This window comes from Myotis nattereri (assembly GCF_964212035.1).
Source record: "Myotis nattereri genome assembly, chromosome: 10".
Classification (NCBI taxonomy): domain Eukaryota; kingdom Metazoa; phylum Chordata; class Mammalia; order Chiroptera; family Vespertilionidae; genus Myotis; species Myotis nattereri.
In genome coordinates, this window is record NC_138085.1 from 72,839,163 (window position 1) to 72,856,711 (window position 17,549).

The 17,549-nt window shown below is 53.9% G+C and overlaps 1 protein-coding gene across 3 annotated transcripts in view; it reads left to right on the forward strand.

Moving 5' to 3' along the window:
* Positions 1-17,549, forward strand: part of OTOF (otoferlin) — a gene marked incomplete at its 5' end in the record, with an annotated part of 72,293 nt that overhangs the window by 9,038 nt on the left and 45,706 nt on the right. For all 3 annotated transcript variants that reach the window (XM_081101311.1, XM_081101310.1, XM_081101312.1), the window contains 3 exons: positions 2,137-2,195; positions 11,732-11,820; positions 17,091-17,190. In XM_081101311.1, coding sequence (XP_080957437.1) covers positions 2,137-2,195; positions 11,732-11,820; positions 17,091-17,190 — 248 coding nt within the window. The remainder of the gene's footprint in view (positions 1-2,136; positions 2,196-11,731; positions 11,821-17,090; positions 17,191-17,549) is intronic.

A 17,549-nucleotide genomic window follows, 5' to 3' on the forward strand; every position in this document is an offset into this window, starting at 1 on the left:
TGTCCCACTCCGCTGCCCCCAGCCCATTCTCTGCTCCACACTTCCAAACTGTGCTCACACTGTGCTCTCCACTGGATGTCCCTTCTCTCTCCCTCCTCCCAATCTCTCTGCAGAGCTGATCCATCGACCTTCCCATGTAAAAGCCCCTGCCTCTCCAACACCTTCTTGATCTGGAGGTGGAGGCAGCTCTCCTTCTCCTGTGCTGTCACTTTATTTACACATTTGCATGCCAAGCACCACATGTTGCCTCAGATAGTAAGTAGCCTTTAATATGTCTGACCTACCCCCTTTCTGGATTGTAATAGGCTCGTTCAGGCAGCATCCCATTCCAACTCACTGTGCAGCCCGCCCCACCCTCCTCCAGGGCCCCTGGCTGTGCTGACACAGCAGGAGTAGGCGGGAATGAATGAATGAATGAATGAATGAATGAATGAATGTGCATAGGCGAATAGCCCAGTCCCTACATGCCTGCCTTTGCTCCAGGTCCGGCTCTAGCAAGGTAAACTGTCTGCAAGAGGGAGCTGTTTGGTGCAGACGGGATGTTTTGTCCCCTTAAGTCACGCCCCACGAAAGGCTAGTCTTCCATCCTGCACAGGAGACAAGAGCTGAGCTCACCTGCATCTCGGAGGGGGCTGCAGTCCAGGTATTTGAAAATGGCCAGTGGCATACAAGTAACATCTGTTACACTTTGGGCTCCTGAGCCCCTCCATTTGGACTTACAGCTGTGAGCACAGTGTCCGCTGTCCAAATTCATGTATTGACTCAGGAGTTTATTTCAAACTGAAAGGCTCAGCTACCCCACAAGCAGCTGCCTCTGCAGGAAGGAGGACGCTGTTTAATTTCCCATCTAATGGCCTCGCTCTGCCCACGAAAGCCTCCCCACCGCGGAGAACAGGCGATTTTTTTTTTCTCAAGCCTTGTTCCCAATCTTCTCTGTGGCAAGAAAGGTAATTGGATATTGGGATTTTAAAGCATTTTGTCTCAAAGCCATTTAAAAGGGAGCTGAATTTTAACAGGATGGTGTGGAGTGCACTGGATGATGCTAAGTGGAAGTGCGCTTGAAAAGAAAGGCGGGGTTAGCAATCCCCCTGATAACTGGGGGGAAAGGGCAGAGGTCCCCCTGGCTCTGTCCCAGTGACTAGAAAGGACCCCTGGAATGATCCCCGCCGCTGTTTATACCAACCCCCTCAAAGGCGGCTTTCCGCAAATGCCCCAGGCATCCTGTTTTCTTAGTAAATTGGCCTTTCCGCTGTTTCTGTATGATTGGTTTGACTTGTTTCAGCAAATCCTTTCTTTAAAAAAAAATATCTAGAGGTAAAATTTAACTCAGTCTGTTTGACAATATTCACCACATTTAAAATCTCCAGGGCTTGCGGCGATGAGGTTTTATTGCGTTCTGAAACAGCCCTCGTGCGTAAGTTCTGCAATGGCCAATTTTACTGCGTTCCGCATCCTCCCGGCCCCCAACCCAAGAAAATGAGTTGCTTCGTTTTCACTCCGGGAGACGCTTGAGCTGAGCCACATCCAAAGCTCATTATGACCTCCTAGAATCTAGGATGAGAGGCCTTTGGTTATCAGAGGGCAGGTCCTGGGGGAACCCCCAGCGCGCAGAGGTGCTCCCCTGATTCTCAGTGTACATTGCCTGTTATCCGTGGGGAAAATTAACCCACGCTCAGGCATCGCGTCTCCTGCTTCCCTCTTCTCCCCCGGCTGCCTGGCGGTGTGTCGTTGAGGTTTTTCTTTTTCGGTGTTTTGTTTTGTCCCCGGCGAGTGCTAAAGAGGCTTTCTTTCCCATCTGTCTACTTCACTTCTATTTCCTATGCCTGTACCTTCTGCTTTATAGCCTCTTCCTCGTTAGCTCAGACGCAGCCCCTCCCCACAGGTCTAACCAGCCTCGTGCCTTCTTGAACTGAGCATCCCCGTTTGTAAAATGCAGCTAAAGGCCAGCGAGGCTGCTGAGGTCAGTCAGACCCTGTGGAAACTGCCCCCCCAGGAGGGCGCCGCACAGAAGTGAGGTCCCACCGTTGATAACGAGTGCTCCCCAGTGTTGTCATGACGACTTGCAGGTCCAGAGGTCCAACCCCAAGCTTCTGGTGCAGGGAGGTCTGACTCTAAACTCTCCTCTTTCCCGCCCAGGGCAGTCCTTCCACTCCCGGGTCCTGGAGAACTGCGAGGATGTGGCTGACTTCGACGAGGTAGGATTCTCGCAAGGGCAGCTCAAGCCCCGCGCCCTGCACCCTGCGCCCAGAGAGGAAAAGCACCTCCCTGCCTCCTGGGGGTGCGCTGGCCCCAATCCTGGGAGGCCGGTTTGCTTCAGGCACTGATGCCCAAGAGACCCCCATGCAGGGCCGCTGACCCCCGCCTGCTGCCAGGCAGGGCCGGTCCTCTCTGGAAAAGGCCCACTGGTGCTGCAGGCCTCAAAGTGAGCCCCCGCTCAGGGCCCAGCAGGCCAGGGGAGGGGCTTTCCTCCCCGCGTTCCCTGGGTTTGTGGAGGGCCCAGGCTAACCCACCGCCTTCCAACAAAGGCAGTCTCACAGAAACCTCACCCCTTTCTCTCTAGGAGCAGGGGTGCCCTTCCCACTGTCTCCCAGGAAAGCACTTTTTCCCCTTTTGAACCTCAGGCTCAGAGGGTTACGTTTTCCCCTAGAGCAGTGGTTCTCGACCTTCTGGCCCGTTAAACACAGTTCCTCCTGTTGTGACCCAACCATAAAATTATTTTCGTTGCTACTTCATCACTGTCATGTTGCTACTGTGATGAATCGTCATATACGTATCTGATATGCAGGATGGTCTTAGGCGACCCCTGTGAAAGGGTCGTTGGACCGCCAAAGGGGTCGCGACCCACAGGTTGAGAACCGCTGCCCTAGAGTATGGCCCATGGTCTCATTGGTCCCTACAAGGCCCACTCTTGTTTTTATGCATGTGGGCACGTGTGTATGCGTGCATTCTCCTTTAGTCCCACACTCCTTCCCTCCATATACAACCATTCTAATGTGTTTAATGTGCATCTCTTGGTTTCCTGGGTGCTCTTACAAGATTATCATTGTCTTGTGCACGTGTAATTTATGTTTACTGAAATGGTGCTGTGCTATATATTTCATTTTGTTTCACTGAGCACCATAGTTAATTCCATCCTTCTGGCTCTGCCAACCTGTTGCTTCTCCCTGCCGCACAGCGCTCCATGGGACACACCCACACACATGGGGGCGAGCTCCACCCTGGTTTGCCTGGGACACAGACTTTCAGAGCCCAAAGTGGAACAGCCCTGGTCAAACCAGGATGGGCTGGTCACCCTACACCAGTGGTTCTCAACCTTCCCAATGCCGCGACCCTTTAACACAGTTCCTCATGTGGTGGTGACCCCCAACCATAAAATTATTTTCGTTGCCACTTCATAACTGTAATTTTTCTACTGTTATGAATCGTCATGTAAATATCTGATATGCAGGATGTATTTTCATTGTTATAAATTGAACATAATGAGAGCATAGTGATTCATCACAAAAACAATATGTAATTATATATGTGTTTTCCGATGGTCTTAGGCAACCCCTGTGAAAGGGTCGTTCGACCCCCAAAAGGGTCGCAACCCACAGGTTGAGAACCGCTGCCCTACACGTTTCACTTACACACTCCCCCAGGAGGTAGTGCTTTCATTATTACAGTGGGGCCTTGACTTAATTCGTTCCGAGACCGAGCTCGTTAACTCAAATTACTCTATCAACTCAATGCAAAAAATCGGCCGAGAGACAGCTGGTATCTCAAAAAACTCGTTAGTCGGGATACTGGTAAGTCAAGGCCCCACTGTATTCAGTTTAAATATTTCTTACATTCCTCCATGATTTTCTTTCTTTTTTTTTTTTTTGTTTGTTTTTAATCTTTATTGTTGAAAGTATTATATATGTCCCCTTTTTCCCTCATTGGCCTTTCCTACCCCACCCTCCCTTACGATTTTCTTTTACCCCCAAGAGTTATATAATTTTCTTTAGTTTCCAAATACGTGTGATGTTTTAGCTCTTTATTTATTTCTAGTTTTATTGCATTACTATCCAAGCACATAGTTCTATGCTATTAATTCTATGGAATTTATTGAAACTTCTGTTATGACCTAATTCATGGTCATAACTGCATCCTCAGCTTAAACAGAATGTGTTAAGTGTAGGGTTCTCTATAGTATAGTGCAATATAAGCTGAAGCACATGTTATGTTATACAAGCGCAAGCTTACCAGTTAGGTTATTCTATTTTCTGCTTGTTTTTCTCTGCTTGATATATCATTTTCAAAATTGAGTGTGATAGAACCTCCTATTATAGTTGTTGATTTATATATTTCCCTCTGCAGTTCCATCAGTCGTTGCTTGATGTATTTTGAAACTCTTACTGGTTGCTTATATGCTCACAGTGGCTGGATCTTCTTGTCTATTTTTCCTTTTACCGTTATTTAATATCCCTTTTTGTCTCTTGGGATGTGTTTTACATTAATTTACATTTTATCCATGACTAGGATTGCTATCTCAACTTACTTTGGTTCATTTGCCTGGTATATCTTTTCAACACTTTTATTTTCTTGTCATATTTTTGTCATCTTTTATTTTTAATATTTCTGTGTTTTTAAATACAAGTGTGTCTTCTTGGAGCATGCATTACTAGACCTTACTTTCATACCCAATATGAGAGTTTTTGTGTTTTAATTGTTTAGTTTCATCCATTTACATCGATTATAAATGTTATAAGGTTGTAAGGCTTATTTCTACCACCATCTTATTTTATATTTTTTACTTACTCTACTTTTGTTTGCTTGTTTTCTCCTTTCCAGCTTTCCATTGAATAAATCATGTTTTCTTCTATTAGTTTGAAAAGTTATACATTCTATTTTTGTTTTCAAGGTAGTTACCCTTACTTATGATTATGTATCCCTATTGATAGCTTAAATTATTATTATTTCCCCTTGGACTTGTTTTCCTTCTTATTCAAGTACTTCCTCCAAAAGCATTTTTAGTTTGGGTCTTTGTGTAACATACTTAAAGCTTTAAAACTCTGAGAATATTTTTTCTTATTTCTTCCAATTTCAATGAGTTTTACTAGATGTAAAACTCTGGGTTCAGAGTTCTTTCGCAACCTCAAAAATATCATTCCATGTTGCCATTGAGAAGCTGATGGCCATCTGATTCTTGTAACTTTATGGATGACATTTTCTTTCTCTCTGGGAAAAAAAAGTGTGATCCCTTTATCTTTGGTATTCTTAGATTTTATTATAATGCTTCTGATTTTACATTTCCTTATCTTTCCTGTTTTGCACTATCTTGTGAGCCCTTTAAATTGAAGGCCTTTTATCCTTCGTTTATTATAGAAAATTCTATCTCCATTATTTTTTTCAAGTATTCCTTCTACTCAGTTTTTATATAATTCTCTCCTTGGCCAGCCCCTATTATCAGATGTCAGTACTTCTCTTTCTAGCTGTGATTTCTTAGCTTTTATGTTTTTTGGTCTATCTAACTTTTCCTGCTGTCTTCTGAGGGAGTTCTTCAAATTGATCTTCCAAGTTTACTAACTTGTTCTTCTTTGTGATCCCTTGTCCTGGTTTCATTGCTAATATATTTCTCCGTGGTCCATTGGTTCTCATGACCCGGCTCCAGCTGGTACATCTGTTCGGCGTGTTGTCTCCTTTGGAGGAGGGGCCTCTCCAAGTGGCTCTTTACTTGCCTGTTCACGTCCCTCTGGTGTCAGCGACTCTGTTGGTCAAAAGTCTTCAAAGGCTGTGTCTGTTTCTAGGGGTGATGGGTGGGATGAGCACCAGAAGGGCCCCAGTCACCAGAGAGAGTCAGGGCCTCATCTCTGAGCCTTTAGGGAGAAACATGGTTGACAGAAGGCAGTCTAGCTTTTTAACAAACTGGCTGTGGGGTTCACGGAGAGAAGGTGTGAGCAGCTGGTCTGTCCACACCTGTTTTCCTCAGTTCCCTCCCAACAAGGCTGTTACCCCAACTTTATCAGTTAAGGAGCAAGCAAGGAGCACCCGAGGCCATGCCGGGAGAGGTAAGGGCAGAAGGTACACAGATTTCCTCTGACCTGTTCTCCCACTGCCGCTCCCATTCACCCCCGGCCCAGGGTCAGCCTCCGTCCACCCCACACAGTCAAACAGCCCTCGATCTCCCTGGGCTCCTCTGATTTGTTTACCGATTTGTTTGCTGTTTCCTGGAATCCATATTTCCCTCTTGCTTCTGCAATTTCTCCAGCTTGACTTTGGGGCAAGAACCAACAGCCTCAAGTCACCAACTTGGCACAAAGCAGAAGCTCTGATGTGATCCCCCATCACAGCTCACCCCTCCTTCCCAGGCTCTAGCTCTTACATCTGGCTGGGTTTGGACTTGGAAGGGCCCATGTCAGACTATTCCCTTTGCGGCTGGCATTTAGCTGAGCAGACACCAGCCTGAGGGACCCCTCGGAACCTCTGTCTCCTCCTCACCCTGGGCCCGTCCCACACTCCTGTCCTTAGGCCCAGAGCTACAGGCACCGGGAGCAAGGCCGCGACCTCCCCCCCGGGCTCTGGAGCAACCACTGATCACTATAGCCCCAGGCTGTGCCCTCTCCCCTTCCTGGGGCGTGTGGATTTCTGCCTCAGTTTCTCTAAGTCTCAATACCCACATTTGTCAAATGGGGATGCTGATGCTATGAAGTCTCTGTAAAATGATGAACAAAATGAGGAATCATTGTGACTACAGAACCGTTGCTGGGTCCTCAGCCAATTGTCTTGGCCTCGGGCGAGCCCCACTACACAACCTGCCCATCCTCTTCCTCTCCTTATTCCCTCAATCAGGGCCCCGAGAGGAAGCGGCTGGTTGGTGAAATGCAGGCTGCCTGGCCCACTCCCCCACAGTCCCGCCTCCCTGGGCCTCGGCCTGCCGTCAGTCAGGCAAAGCACCCGACTCCCTCCCCCTCCCCAAGTCTCCCAGGGGACATGTCCACCCAGACCTCCAGCCAGGGAGCAACCTGATGCCCCGCCAAGGGCACTGCCACTCCTTTCCATTAACTGCCCCCGGGACACCTGAGCCTCTGATATACATGACATTTGAAGTTAATCACCGTGTCCTTCCCAGGGCTACCTGGCGTGGGGCAGCTGGTCCCTGCGGCCCCCCAGCAAGGGACCGTGTTCTAGCACCTCGTGCGTGCCAGCCCCCAGGCTCAACAGCACACGGATGAGGATTCGTGCAGGAACGGGGCCTGGGGAGCCCCTGTGCCAGTGAGGAGAGACCGGGGAAGGGGCGGGCGCCAAGGAGGGATGAGCAGAAGCACGCGCCATGTCAGAGAGGAGCCCTGAGATGGGAAGAAGCGGTTCTCACCTGGGGAAGGTCCTGCTCAGCCAGGGGCGGGCAGGGGCGTTTCTGGTTGTCACAGGGGCGACCCCTGGCACTCAGTGGAATGGGGGCAAGGATGCTAAATGACTTGGGGCGTTCAGGACCCTCCGGCACTCCCCCCCAACAGCCATCGGAGGATCATGACAGCAGCTTCCAGCAGCAGCAGCACTGAGCTGCCTCCTGAGCGAGTCCTCCTCCACCCAACCTCCACCTGCAGAGGATGAAACACAGGCTCCGAGAACACGTGTCTTCCCCCACCCCCCAACCCCGTGGCAGAGCTGTGAGGGGCAAAGCCGGGGTTCAAAGTTCACTTCTAGGTTTGATTTGAAGCCTCCTCTGGATGTAGCTACTCCTGGGCCTGGCCACCCCCGCGAGGCTTTGTTGGGTGGGAGTCTCTCCACCCCGCCCCCTCCCTCCCCTCGCTGCCTCCATTTCTCCCTCTGAGAAGTAGCCACCGGTCAGCAGCGCACACCCCACAAAGCAGGAGAGGCCAGACTCCCACCCCGGCTCAGGGAGGGCCCAGGGGAGCTGCGCCCAGGCTTGCACCTGTCTCCCCAGCCTGGAGCGGACAAATCCTGAACTTCCTGTCAGTGACCCCAGAACAAGGTTGGAAAGGAACCTCAGCTGCTCCTCACAAAACCTCTGCAGGCCTCTTGGCTTCCCAGAAATCCCTTTTCTCGTCCTTACTGTGCCCAGGGCCCTGGGAACCAGCTCACTAGTACAAAGCACACTGGCTGGGAGTCATGAGCCCTGGGCTGCAGTCCTCACTGAGGTATTGATAAACTGTGACCCTGGGCTGGCCACTCACCCTCTCCAGGCCTCGGGTTCCCCTTCTGTAAAATGGGGATATGCGCCTTGCTCTGCCCGCCTGACAGAACGGTGCATGGCTGAAAAATGAAATAAAAGACAGGAAAGCAAATCCCCTCCTCTACTCAGACAAGGATGAGAGGGGCTGCTGCAGGCTGGGCGGAGTGGGAGGAGGGGGCCGTGGAGGGAAAACAATGCTGTGGACAATGGGTGGAAACGGAGCCTGGATGCGGTGTCTCCTTTCCCAGAGGCTGGAACCTGAGATCCCGCATTTAACTTATAGCTCTGGAGAGAGAGAGAGAGAGGGAGGGAGGGAGGGAGAGAGAGAGAGAGAGAGAGAGAGAGAGAGAGAGAGAGAGAGGCTTTGCTAGGCCAGCAACCAGCAAAGGCCCTGCCCTGGAGACACAGGACTGGCCACACCAGACCCACATCAAACCAGTTCGCTCTAAGCCAGGCCCCATGTGGCCAGACCCCACAGGAGCGGCCCGATGACAATGGCGGTTGCAGGAAGAGTGAGAAAAGCAGCTGCTCTCTGCTGAGTGCTCAGCAGGTGGCGGGCGGGCTGAGAGGTCTACACGGGGCTAGAACTCCTTGGGTGGGCATCATCCCAGGTGATAAGTAGCCACTTCAGGGTTTGAACCCAAGCTCATCTGATTCCACAGCCTATGGCCACTTGCAAAGTGGACAAGACTCATTCCTGCCCTCAGGGGGGCTCAGTCTAGTGGGGAGATGGACCCAGAACAAAGAGGGACGATGGGCCTTCTGTGCCCGCGGGGTGGAGGGTCAAGGGGATCTCATCTGCCCACTTTGCTTTCACCTGGAAGCCAGGGGCTGCGAGCGCTGAGGGGCCAGGAGTGTACCTGTCTGGCTCATCACTGGCTTGACACCCAACCCAGGACTCAGGGGATGTTGCCAAGGGAAAGAATAAACCCAAGTTGAGACTTAAGTCTTTAAATTCCCAAGACAGTCTCTTCCCATTGTACCTAAAGCTTTGCACCACACCCTAAGATGATTTTCCTCTCCAAAATCTAGAAGACTGTCCTTTTAAGGATATTGTCCTGCCAATTTAGGTCATTCCAGACCAGTCAATGAAGCTAGGATAACCCAGGTCACTCTCCAGCCTGCATCAGGGAAACCTTTCCGTGGAGTCCTAGATTGCTGGGCCGATAGGACGCAGAACTCTGCCGCCCAGGCCAGCCAGGTCACGGCCAAGTCTGGACCTGGAGAACTGGGTCACAGCCCCGTACTCCCAGGGCTCCTGCAACCCCTCAGCCAAGCAAAATTCAAACCAAGCCACAGCCCGTGCCTCTGCTTCTAAGGGGGCCAAATGGAGGTAGCAAAGAGCGCCCTGGGCCCCAAGTCCTGTCCTTAAGTCATTTCCCTGGAGCTAGGAGGCTGGTTCAGGTTGCAAAGTCCTGCCTGATCCAAACCCCAGAGGGAGAGGGCAGGTGGGCTGGAGAGGGGGCAGGGGGAGCTGACGCTTGCCTCCACCAGGAAGCTCTTCCCTTGCACAGTGCTCCTCAAACTTGGCCACACATGGCATCGCCTGGGGCTCCTACCATACTGACACCTGGACCCCAGCAGAGACTCCGTTAATCAGTCTCAGGTGCAGGGTGGGTCTTGGGATTTCTTAAAGGTTCCAGAAGTGATTCTCATGTGCAACCAGACTTGAGAACCTCTGCTAGGTGCTGGCCTAGAAGGGAGGGGCTTGGGGGAGGGAGGGAGGGAGAGAGAGAGAGAGAGAGAGAGAGAGAGAGAGAGAGAGAGAGAGAAACTAATATAGGGTTGAAATGATGGGGTGATAACAGGAGCAAACAGGAGAGAAGGGAAATGGAGAGACCAGGGAGAGTGTAGGTGGATGGAAAATGGGGAGGAGAAGCGTGGGGAGGGGGAAGAATATTCAAGGGGGAGGAAGCCAGCGGTGAAAGGAGCGTATGACACTCACGCTCAAGCCTCTCCTTCCGCTCAAGCCTCTCCTTCCTCTCGTCATGAAAGCCCTGAGGAGGGCTCAGTCTCTGGCGCCCGTAGTGACAGCCCGCCCAGCCCGGCTCTAGGAGTTACTTGCTCACATTCTCTCCTCCTGGGGCTCCTTCCTGGAAACATCCCTAAAAGGGCTCCGAGCCACATATCCGCCTGCTTCCTCTGGAGTCTCATCTCCAGTCAGAGGCTCCGCTCCCCTCTCCCGATCCGCAAACTGACTAAGGATGGTCAGCTTTTTACTCCCGAGGGCCCTTGTGACCCATGCATCCTCCATCGCTGGGCTAGTCGGTGGTGATGGGCAAACAGAAGTCCTCTAACGTCACCTCCTTTTTCTTCTCATCTTTCTCTCCTTTCAAAGCCCAAACCCCACCCACAGACCCTCGGGGGATCAACCACCCCTGCCCCTTCATCCCAAGAAAACGGACCTTGGTGGCTCCCCAGCCCTCTCCCCTCAGCACCGAGCTACCGATTCCGGCCTTCATGCGCCTGTTTATTTCCCCGAAGCCCAACAAAAGCAACTTCATTAAGCAAACCGCATACTCGGCTGAGCTGGAAGCAGCCAGGCAGCAGCAGGAGCAGGAGCTGCTTAACGGGGCCTGTGGGCCAGGCCGGCTGCGCCAGGCCACCCTCACCTGCTCTCTTCCTGCCAGCCCAAGGCCCTGCTCAGAACCCTCCCCTCCCCAGCCCCTCCCTTCTCTGCATCTTCCTCCCTCTCCTGCAGCCCCAGCTGAACCACAGGGCAAGAGGAGGGGTGCAGGGGGTGGTATCAGGGGCCTCCCTGGGACTTGGTCAGTCCAGAGAGAGGGGACATGAAGGCCATTTTTCTGAGATAGTCCCTACCCACATTGGCAGTGACCTTCCAGACTGGCCCATGTCCCCCAGCCCCCAGACTGGGAGAAGGAAGCGTGGCTTTGCAACGGCAGACTTGCAGGCTGGGCTCCCAGAAGCCTCCCCAGGGCCTGCTCTACCACTAACGACCAAGCGTTAGATCCTGCCGCTTCTCTGAGCCCGAGCTTCTGTCTATACAGCAGAGGACACGTTGCAGCCTCTTGGGTTGTAGCAAAGACTAAATGAATTAATGCACCTAAAGCATAATAAAAAGTTCTCTGTCAATGGCAGCTGTTGTTACTATTACCATCGTGATTATTTCTCTCTAGCCTACTGAGCAGTCTGAACTCAATGGGGTATAAAAATGAAACAAAATTTAACAGTCCCTGCCTTCCAAGCTCCCCCGTGAAGCCATGGCTCAGTGCAGTTTGAGTAGACCTCAGGGTTTTCTGGTCGTTTTCCGTTATTCAAAGTCAAGTTCAGAAGGGTTTACTACTCCAATCTGTCATCCTCTTTCCACCTGGTCTTCTCTCGTTTCTCAGGCCTGTGGCCCGAGACAGAGTGGTTCAGGGATGCCTACTCAGGTCCTCCACATCCCCTCCCATGCCAGCTGGGGTGGTTGGAATGAGATGAGATTCCAGACGTGAACCCTGCCCCTGTGTAGACTGGGCCAATGTGAGGGGCCAGCTTCCCTGGGACCCCTCCAAGTCCCCACACCCCTCCTGTCATGTCCACCCAAGACCACAGCCACCCCTCTCTCCCCAGATCTTCCGGTGGCCGGTGGCCAGCAGCATCGACAACAACGAGGTGCTCGAGATTCAGATCTTCAACTACAGCAAAGTCTTCAGCAACAAGTAAGCGTGGGGTGGGCAGGGAGGTGAGTCGAAGGGGCTGGGGGCCTGCCTGCTCCTTGAGCTGCCCTCTCCTTTGGGTTTAAAAGGGGACCCACACCCATAGCCTACCCTAGCTTGATCTTCTGCTCCCCCATGTTGTCCTCAGAGTCCCCCAGCCCTCCATTGTTGGTCTAGAACACCTCAGCCTCCTGTTCGCCCCGTCTGTCCCCAGTGCTTCCTGTCCCCGTCTTTAAGTCTCCCCCTTACACCATGCTGGGCGACAGTGATCCATCCAAGAAGTAATGTCATGGCTGATAATATCCTCCAATAGACCATCTGTAGCTTTGAGGGCAAACTTGCCTCACCATGGAAGACGAGAGCTCTGAGGCAGCAAAGTCCGATGGTTGAGGAGTCGGGCAAACCTGATCTCGGGTCCCAGCTCAGCCATCTGCTGTGTGGCCCTGGGCAGGTTACATAATCTCTCCGAGTTCAGTACACTCCTGTCTAAAAAGGGTAAGTACTTACCTCAAAGGGAAGCTGTGAGAATTAAATGAGATAGATGTCTGCTCCTCATTCAGTCCCCCAAATGTTTACTGAGTGCCTACTGTGTGTCAGGCACAGAACCAGGTGCTGGGGAGAGGGAGGCGCCTGTCCGCGGGGAGCTTACGTTCTGCCATGAAGCTCACTTACCATGTGAGCATGGCCACTACTAGAGGTTCAGGCAAGGTTCCCGTCCTTCTCTTTGGGCGACAAGCAGAATTCGGAATGACTCGAACAGACTGGAATGATGGCTAAATATCATAAATGCCAATTCCTACCTTGGGTTCAAAAACCAATTGCTCTGGGCTTGCTAACCAGCAAATCCACACCCACTGCTTGGGGTGGTGCCTGGCACCCAGGAAGCTCCTCTGCCTTTGTCTGAGTGAACAAATACATGTCTCCGTGCGTCAGAGGGTGCCCGGGGTGGGGGGATCTGGGAACAGGAACCAGAAGACTTGAGGGCACCCCAGGTGAGAGCTCGTCACATGACTGATGCATTTGGGAGAAACATGAAATGGTGTGAGAAATGGGACCGATTTGTTCTGGAAGTGGAGGGCGGCTTGGAAACTGGTCCCTCGCCGCCCCGTGGTTCCAGGGGCTGCAGGGAGGAAGGAGAAATTGTCCGAGTCAGGGAGCAGGACACCCCTGGTCGGCTTGGCCCTGCCTTCAGGAACCTTGGACTTCCCGGTGAGGATGAGTGTTGGGTCCAGAGGGTCTTGTGCTTCCCTCTGCCTGTCCAGGACCCTTGGCAGGGGTGTGTGTGTGTGTGTGTGTGTGTGTGTGTGTGTGTGCGGCCTGACCCAGGCACCGGTCTCCTGAGGCTCCTGAATAATGCAGGAGCCAGGACAGCAGTGGAGGCCTGGCCGCCTCGGGCACCTGACACCAGGTCCCGGGGGAAAGTGATGAATTATTGACAGGTCCTGGTGCCTGGTTGCAGCTCCACTGTGGTCAGTCCGCAGGCTGTCTGCGCTGAGCCCCCCTTCCTGCTGGCTAAGCACCTGGGAATCCTCCCTGGGGCCAGTCCGGCCTCCGGGGCAGCTGTGGGCACTGGGGGGGGGGGGGGGTGCCTCCTCTGTGATGGGTAATCTGGACGGGCCCCTTAAGGGAGGTTGTCAGAAGACAGGGGGTTGGGTCCCAGCCCCTTCACCTAACAGCCTGGGGGAAACTGAGTCCTGGAGAGGGCCCTGGCCCAGGGTCACACAGCAGGGTCAGGGCAGAGCCAGGTCTTCAACCTGCTGACCCCAGGTCAGTGCTCCTTGCCCCAGAGCAAAGGGGCTCTAGCTCCACTTTCCAGGGGCACTTAAGCCCATCCTTCCTCCATTGCCCTGGGCCCCGGCCTCCCAGGCAGCTGCTCCATGCTGACCCACCCAGAGGAGCAGAGGCAAAAGGCAGACCCCACTGAGCCTGCAGCCCGGCTGGGCAAGGGCAGCTGGGGTGGGAGGGCTTGCCTGGGGGTCAGCATGCACCTCAAAGTCAGGGCTTCCTTCCTGTCTATAGAGGGGGGCTGAAGGGCCCCATTCTTTTGGAAGCAGTATTAAGGATTAAGGCACTCGTGGGAGCTGTGTTTTTATAGCAAGCATTGGTTTTGCTTAGATGGTACATTACAGACCTGTAGGAAGAGCCAATTTTTATAAAAATGCTTTTCTTCATACTTTCCATAAGACGAAGACAATATCTATTGTCCATGTCAAAGAGTATTATTTTCTATTTTTGTTTGAGGGGGGTCGGGTGGGGGCGGGGGTGACTGTTAGGAGTTAAAGCCCCCTGCGGGTCTGTGACAAGCTGATTCCTTTGGCCATGCTGGCTCCCCGTGACCCAGCCCCACCCTCCTGTTGGGGTCCAGCTCCGTGAGGCTGTGCATCTGCCCCCAAAGCCCATCCTGCTAAGGAGACCAGCCCTGCACGAGCCGTCCAGATAGCACACCCCCTGCACACAGGGGAGAAGGCCCACATCTGAGCGTGCAGTGTCGGAGGAGTTTCACTTGGGTGTTCTCACCACCGCACAGCGAAGCGAGGGCATCACCTTCTCTGGGGAGATGGGGAAAAGCCAGGCTCAGAGAGGTCGGAAAACTAGCCGAAGACACACAGCTGCCAGGTGGCGGAATCCCCCTTAGATGCCACCTCTGTCTGACTTCCGAGCCCGGCTCTTTACGCTGCCGTCTACACTGCCTCCCTCTGGGGATGGCATTTCGTCTGTGTGTGCACAGGGCTTGGGCCAGGGCGTGAGGAGCGGGGAGGGTGGGAGTTTGCCCGAAGGCAGACCTTGGCTGAGGGTGTGATTAAAGCCGTGGAGGGTGGATGAGTGTAGCTGTGGGCAGTGAGCTCCCGTGAGGGGAGTCAGGCAGGGGCTTGAGAACGTGTCATTGAGGGTGTTTGAGTGACTTTTTCTTACTCAAATGCTGGACACGCTCTCCTCCAGGCCGCTTCCAAGTCCAAAGGTCTGAGACGCTACCCTTAGGTAGGCCTGAAGGCGCCAGAGCTTCTCTGAGCACTTGTGGGGAATAGCTCCATCCTGCCCCCTGGGGGTGGCTTGCCGCCTTGCAGCATCTCTGCTTGTCCTTGGGCCTTCTTTGCCTTCTGGGGCATCTGCCAGGGAAGGATGTCCCTGAGTGCCCCCCCCCCCCCCCCCCCCGCCCTTCATGGGGTGCTAACTGGCTCCTAGTGGAACAAAAAGCCTGAAGTTCCAGTCAGCAAAGGGCATCAGTACAACAAATTCTCAGTGTGCCCCCACCACCTCCTGGCAGCCAGCATCATCAGCATCAGAGACTTGTCAGAAACGCGCATTCTCTGGCCCCCCCTGCTGAATCAGATGCCCTGGGGCGGGACAGGGCGGGAGCTGAGCTGAGCTGGAGCAGATGTGCTGGGTGCAAGCCTCTCCCAACTCCAAGTTCAAGTTCAGTGACTTCCCCTGGGAAGCCAGAAATTGGCCATCGGGGGAGTGTGTACACCATGAAGTTGCAAAAGCTACAGGTCAGGCCTGCCTTTCCCCTCCCCAGTCAGTCATCAAACATTGGCCAGTGCAACCGGGTGCGGGTGACTTCAGATATTTTGTGTTTTAACAGGCCCTCCAGGTGACCCTTCGTGTTGAAGTTTGAGCCACTGAGTTAGAACTGAAAGAGGGGGCTGTAAGAAGACCAGGGTGTTCTTTCATGCCTGTGGTCTGTTAGAATGTCCACCCAGTATGGGAGCTGGAACCCCCCTCGCTCACTGTATAAAGACAAAACTGAACTGGAGGCAAGGGCGGGGGTTGGGGGGGTGGGTCCGGGTCCCCTGAGCCCAGGCCAGCCCTGGTCTCTGTGCACTGCCCGAGCTGGAGACAGGCCAGGATGCTGCGAGGGAAGAAGCCTTACAGCAGAACGAGGTCAGAGAAGCTCCTAGAAGCCTACTCAGGCTCAGAGGGGGGGAATGGAATGGACAGTTCTGCCCTCAGGGAGGGAGGTGGGCTGGCAGGTGGGACTGAGCTCCAGAGGGGAGCATTTCATATGCATCCAATGTGGCTGCTCCCACCACTTCCTCCCGCCATGGACTCCCTGCCTGTTAGTGGGAATTCACGCCATACCTCCCCTCACCTGGATCTGCCATTGATTAGCTATGTCACTTCCTGTTGTCTCTTCCTCACCTTCCTCCTCTATAAACCAAGGGCAGCACCAGATGGCCCCAGCCTCCCTGCCCCCCAGCTCTGACACACTGTGGATGCCCCCCTCGGTGTCTGTCCCTCCAACAGGAAGGGCTGTGTATGTGTTCATCCACATGCGGAGTCGCCTTCTCCCAGAGCAACACCTCCAAACCTCAGGGATGGGGTTCGAGTCAACTCAGCATTAATGGGCACCCACTGTGTTCATTAACGCAGCCAGCAGATGCTGAGGTCTCTGATGTGCTGGAAATGCCAAATAGAGGCTGAAACAGGGACCCAGCCCTGTCCTGGAGACACTCACAGGAACCCCCCCCCACAACCCCGCACCCCTCTACCACCAGGCTGCTTTCTGAGCGCTGTGTGCTCCGAGCTCTGGTGAGGGCTTGGCACAGAGGCTCTCAGCTGGTCCAATAAAGGACACCTCGGCCAAGTTCAGAGAGAACTGGGACTGAAAGCCCAAGTAAACTGCCTGGGAAGCAGGCAGCTTGCCCGTGAGTGTCAGAGCTGGGCTTCCAATCCGTCAAAAGCCTCCGACTCCGAGACTGTGCTGCTCACAGCGCTGGCTGCCTCTCCCTGGGAGAGTGGGGATCCCGCCGTCGCGTGGTCCTCACCCTCGAGGAGCTTGCAGCATGCCCACGGTGGGCACCACACCGACAAGCAGGGATGCATGAGCCAGCGGTCCCGGTGAGGGAGGCTGAACGTGGAGGAGCTGCTCACGGGTCCAGTCCTTCCCCAGCAGCCTTTGCGCTGGGCATCTGGACGCTGCTCTTCAGGAGCTCAGCGGAACCCCGAGTCCATGTACCCAGAGAACAGAAGGCTGCACCGTTCCACCCTGTCTCCTTGGTCTGTGAATATCCCCCTGGGTGCTCACTGCCCTCGAGCACTCCCGGGAAAATGGGTCTCATACATACACCGCACACAGTTGTCAGGGGGTCACATGTCCTCCTGGCCATGCCACCCTGTCTGTGGAGTGCCCCCTCCACAGCCCCGGCCAGGAGCCTGAACAAGCCCTCCCTCTCTCCAGCCTGCTCTCCCCTTCCCTGCCACTCACAGCCTCTGGGGATGTCCCTCCGCACTCTGGCCTCTCCCCCTGAAACCCATGTCCCCTGCGTCCACAGGCTCATTGGGACCTTCCGCATGGTGCTGCAGAAGGTGGTAGAGGAGAACCACGTGGAGGTGACCGACACGCTGATTGATGACAACAACGCTATCATCAAGGTGGGTGGCCCCAGAGAGCACCGGGACTCGCCCACTGCGGGGTCACCTGAGGGCCTGTTCACCTCCGCCCCCCCCCCCACACACACACACAGAGTGGCTCGGGGTGGGGCGTCCTCATGGATGGAGAGCGAGACGGGAGGAGGTGACTCAGGTCAGCCGATTTCAGGGAGGCCACCCTCATTCCTCCAGGCAGCCCTGGTTCAGAGGACCAGAGGGTGACCTACTCCCTGGGACACTGGATGATGCTCTTGGCTGTGTGCACAGTGGGCTCAGTCCACCCCCAATCCAAGCTCAACTCTCCAGGGCGGGCCCTGACTTTGGGCACCTGGGAGGAATAGAGCCAAGAGCTGGAGCCTATT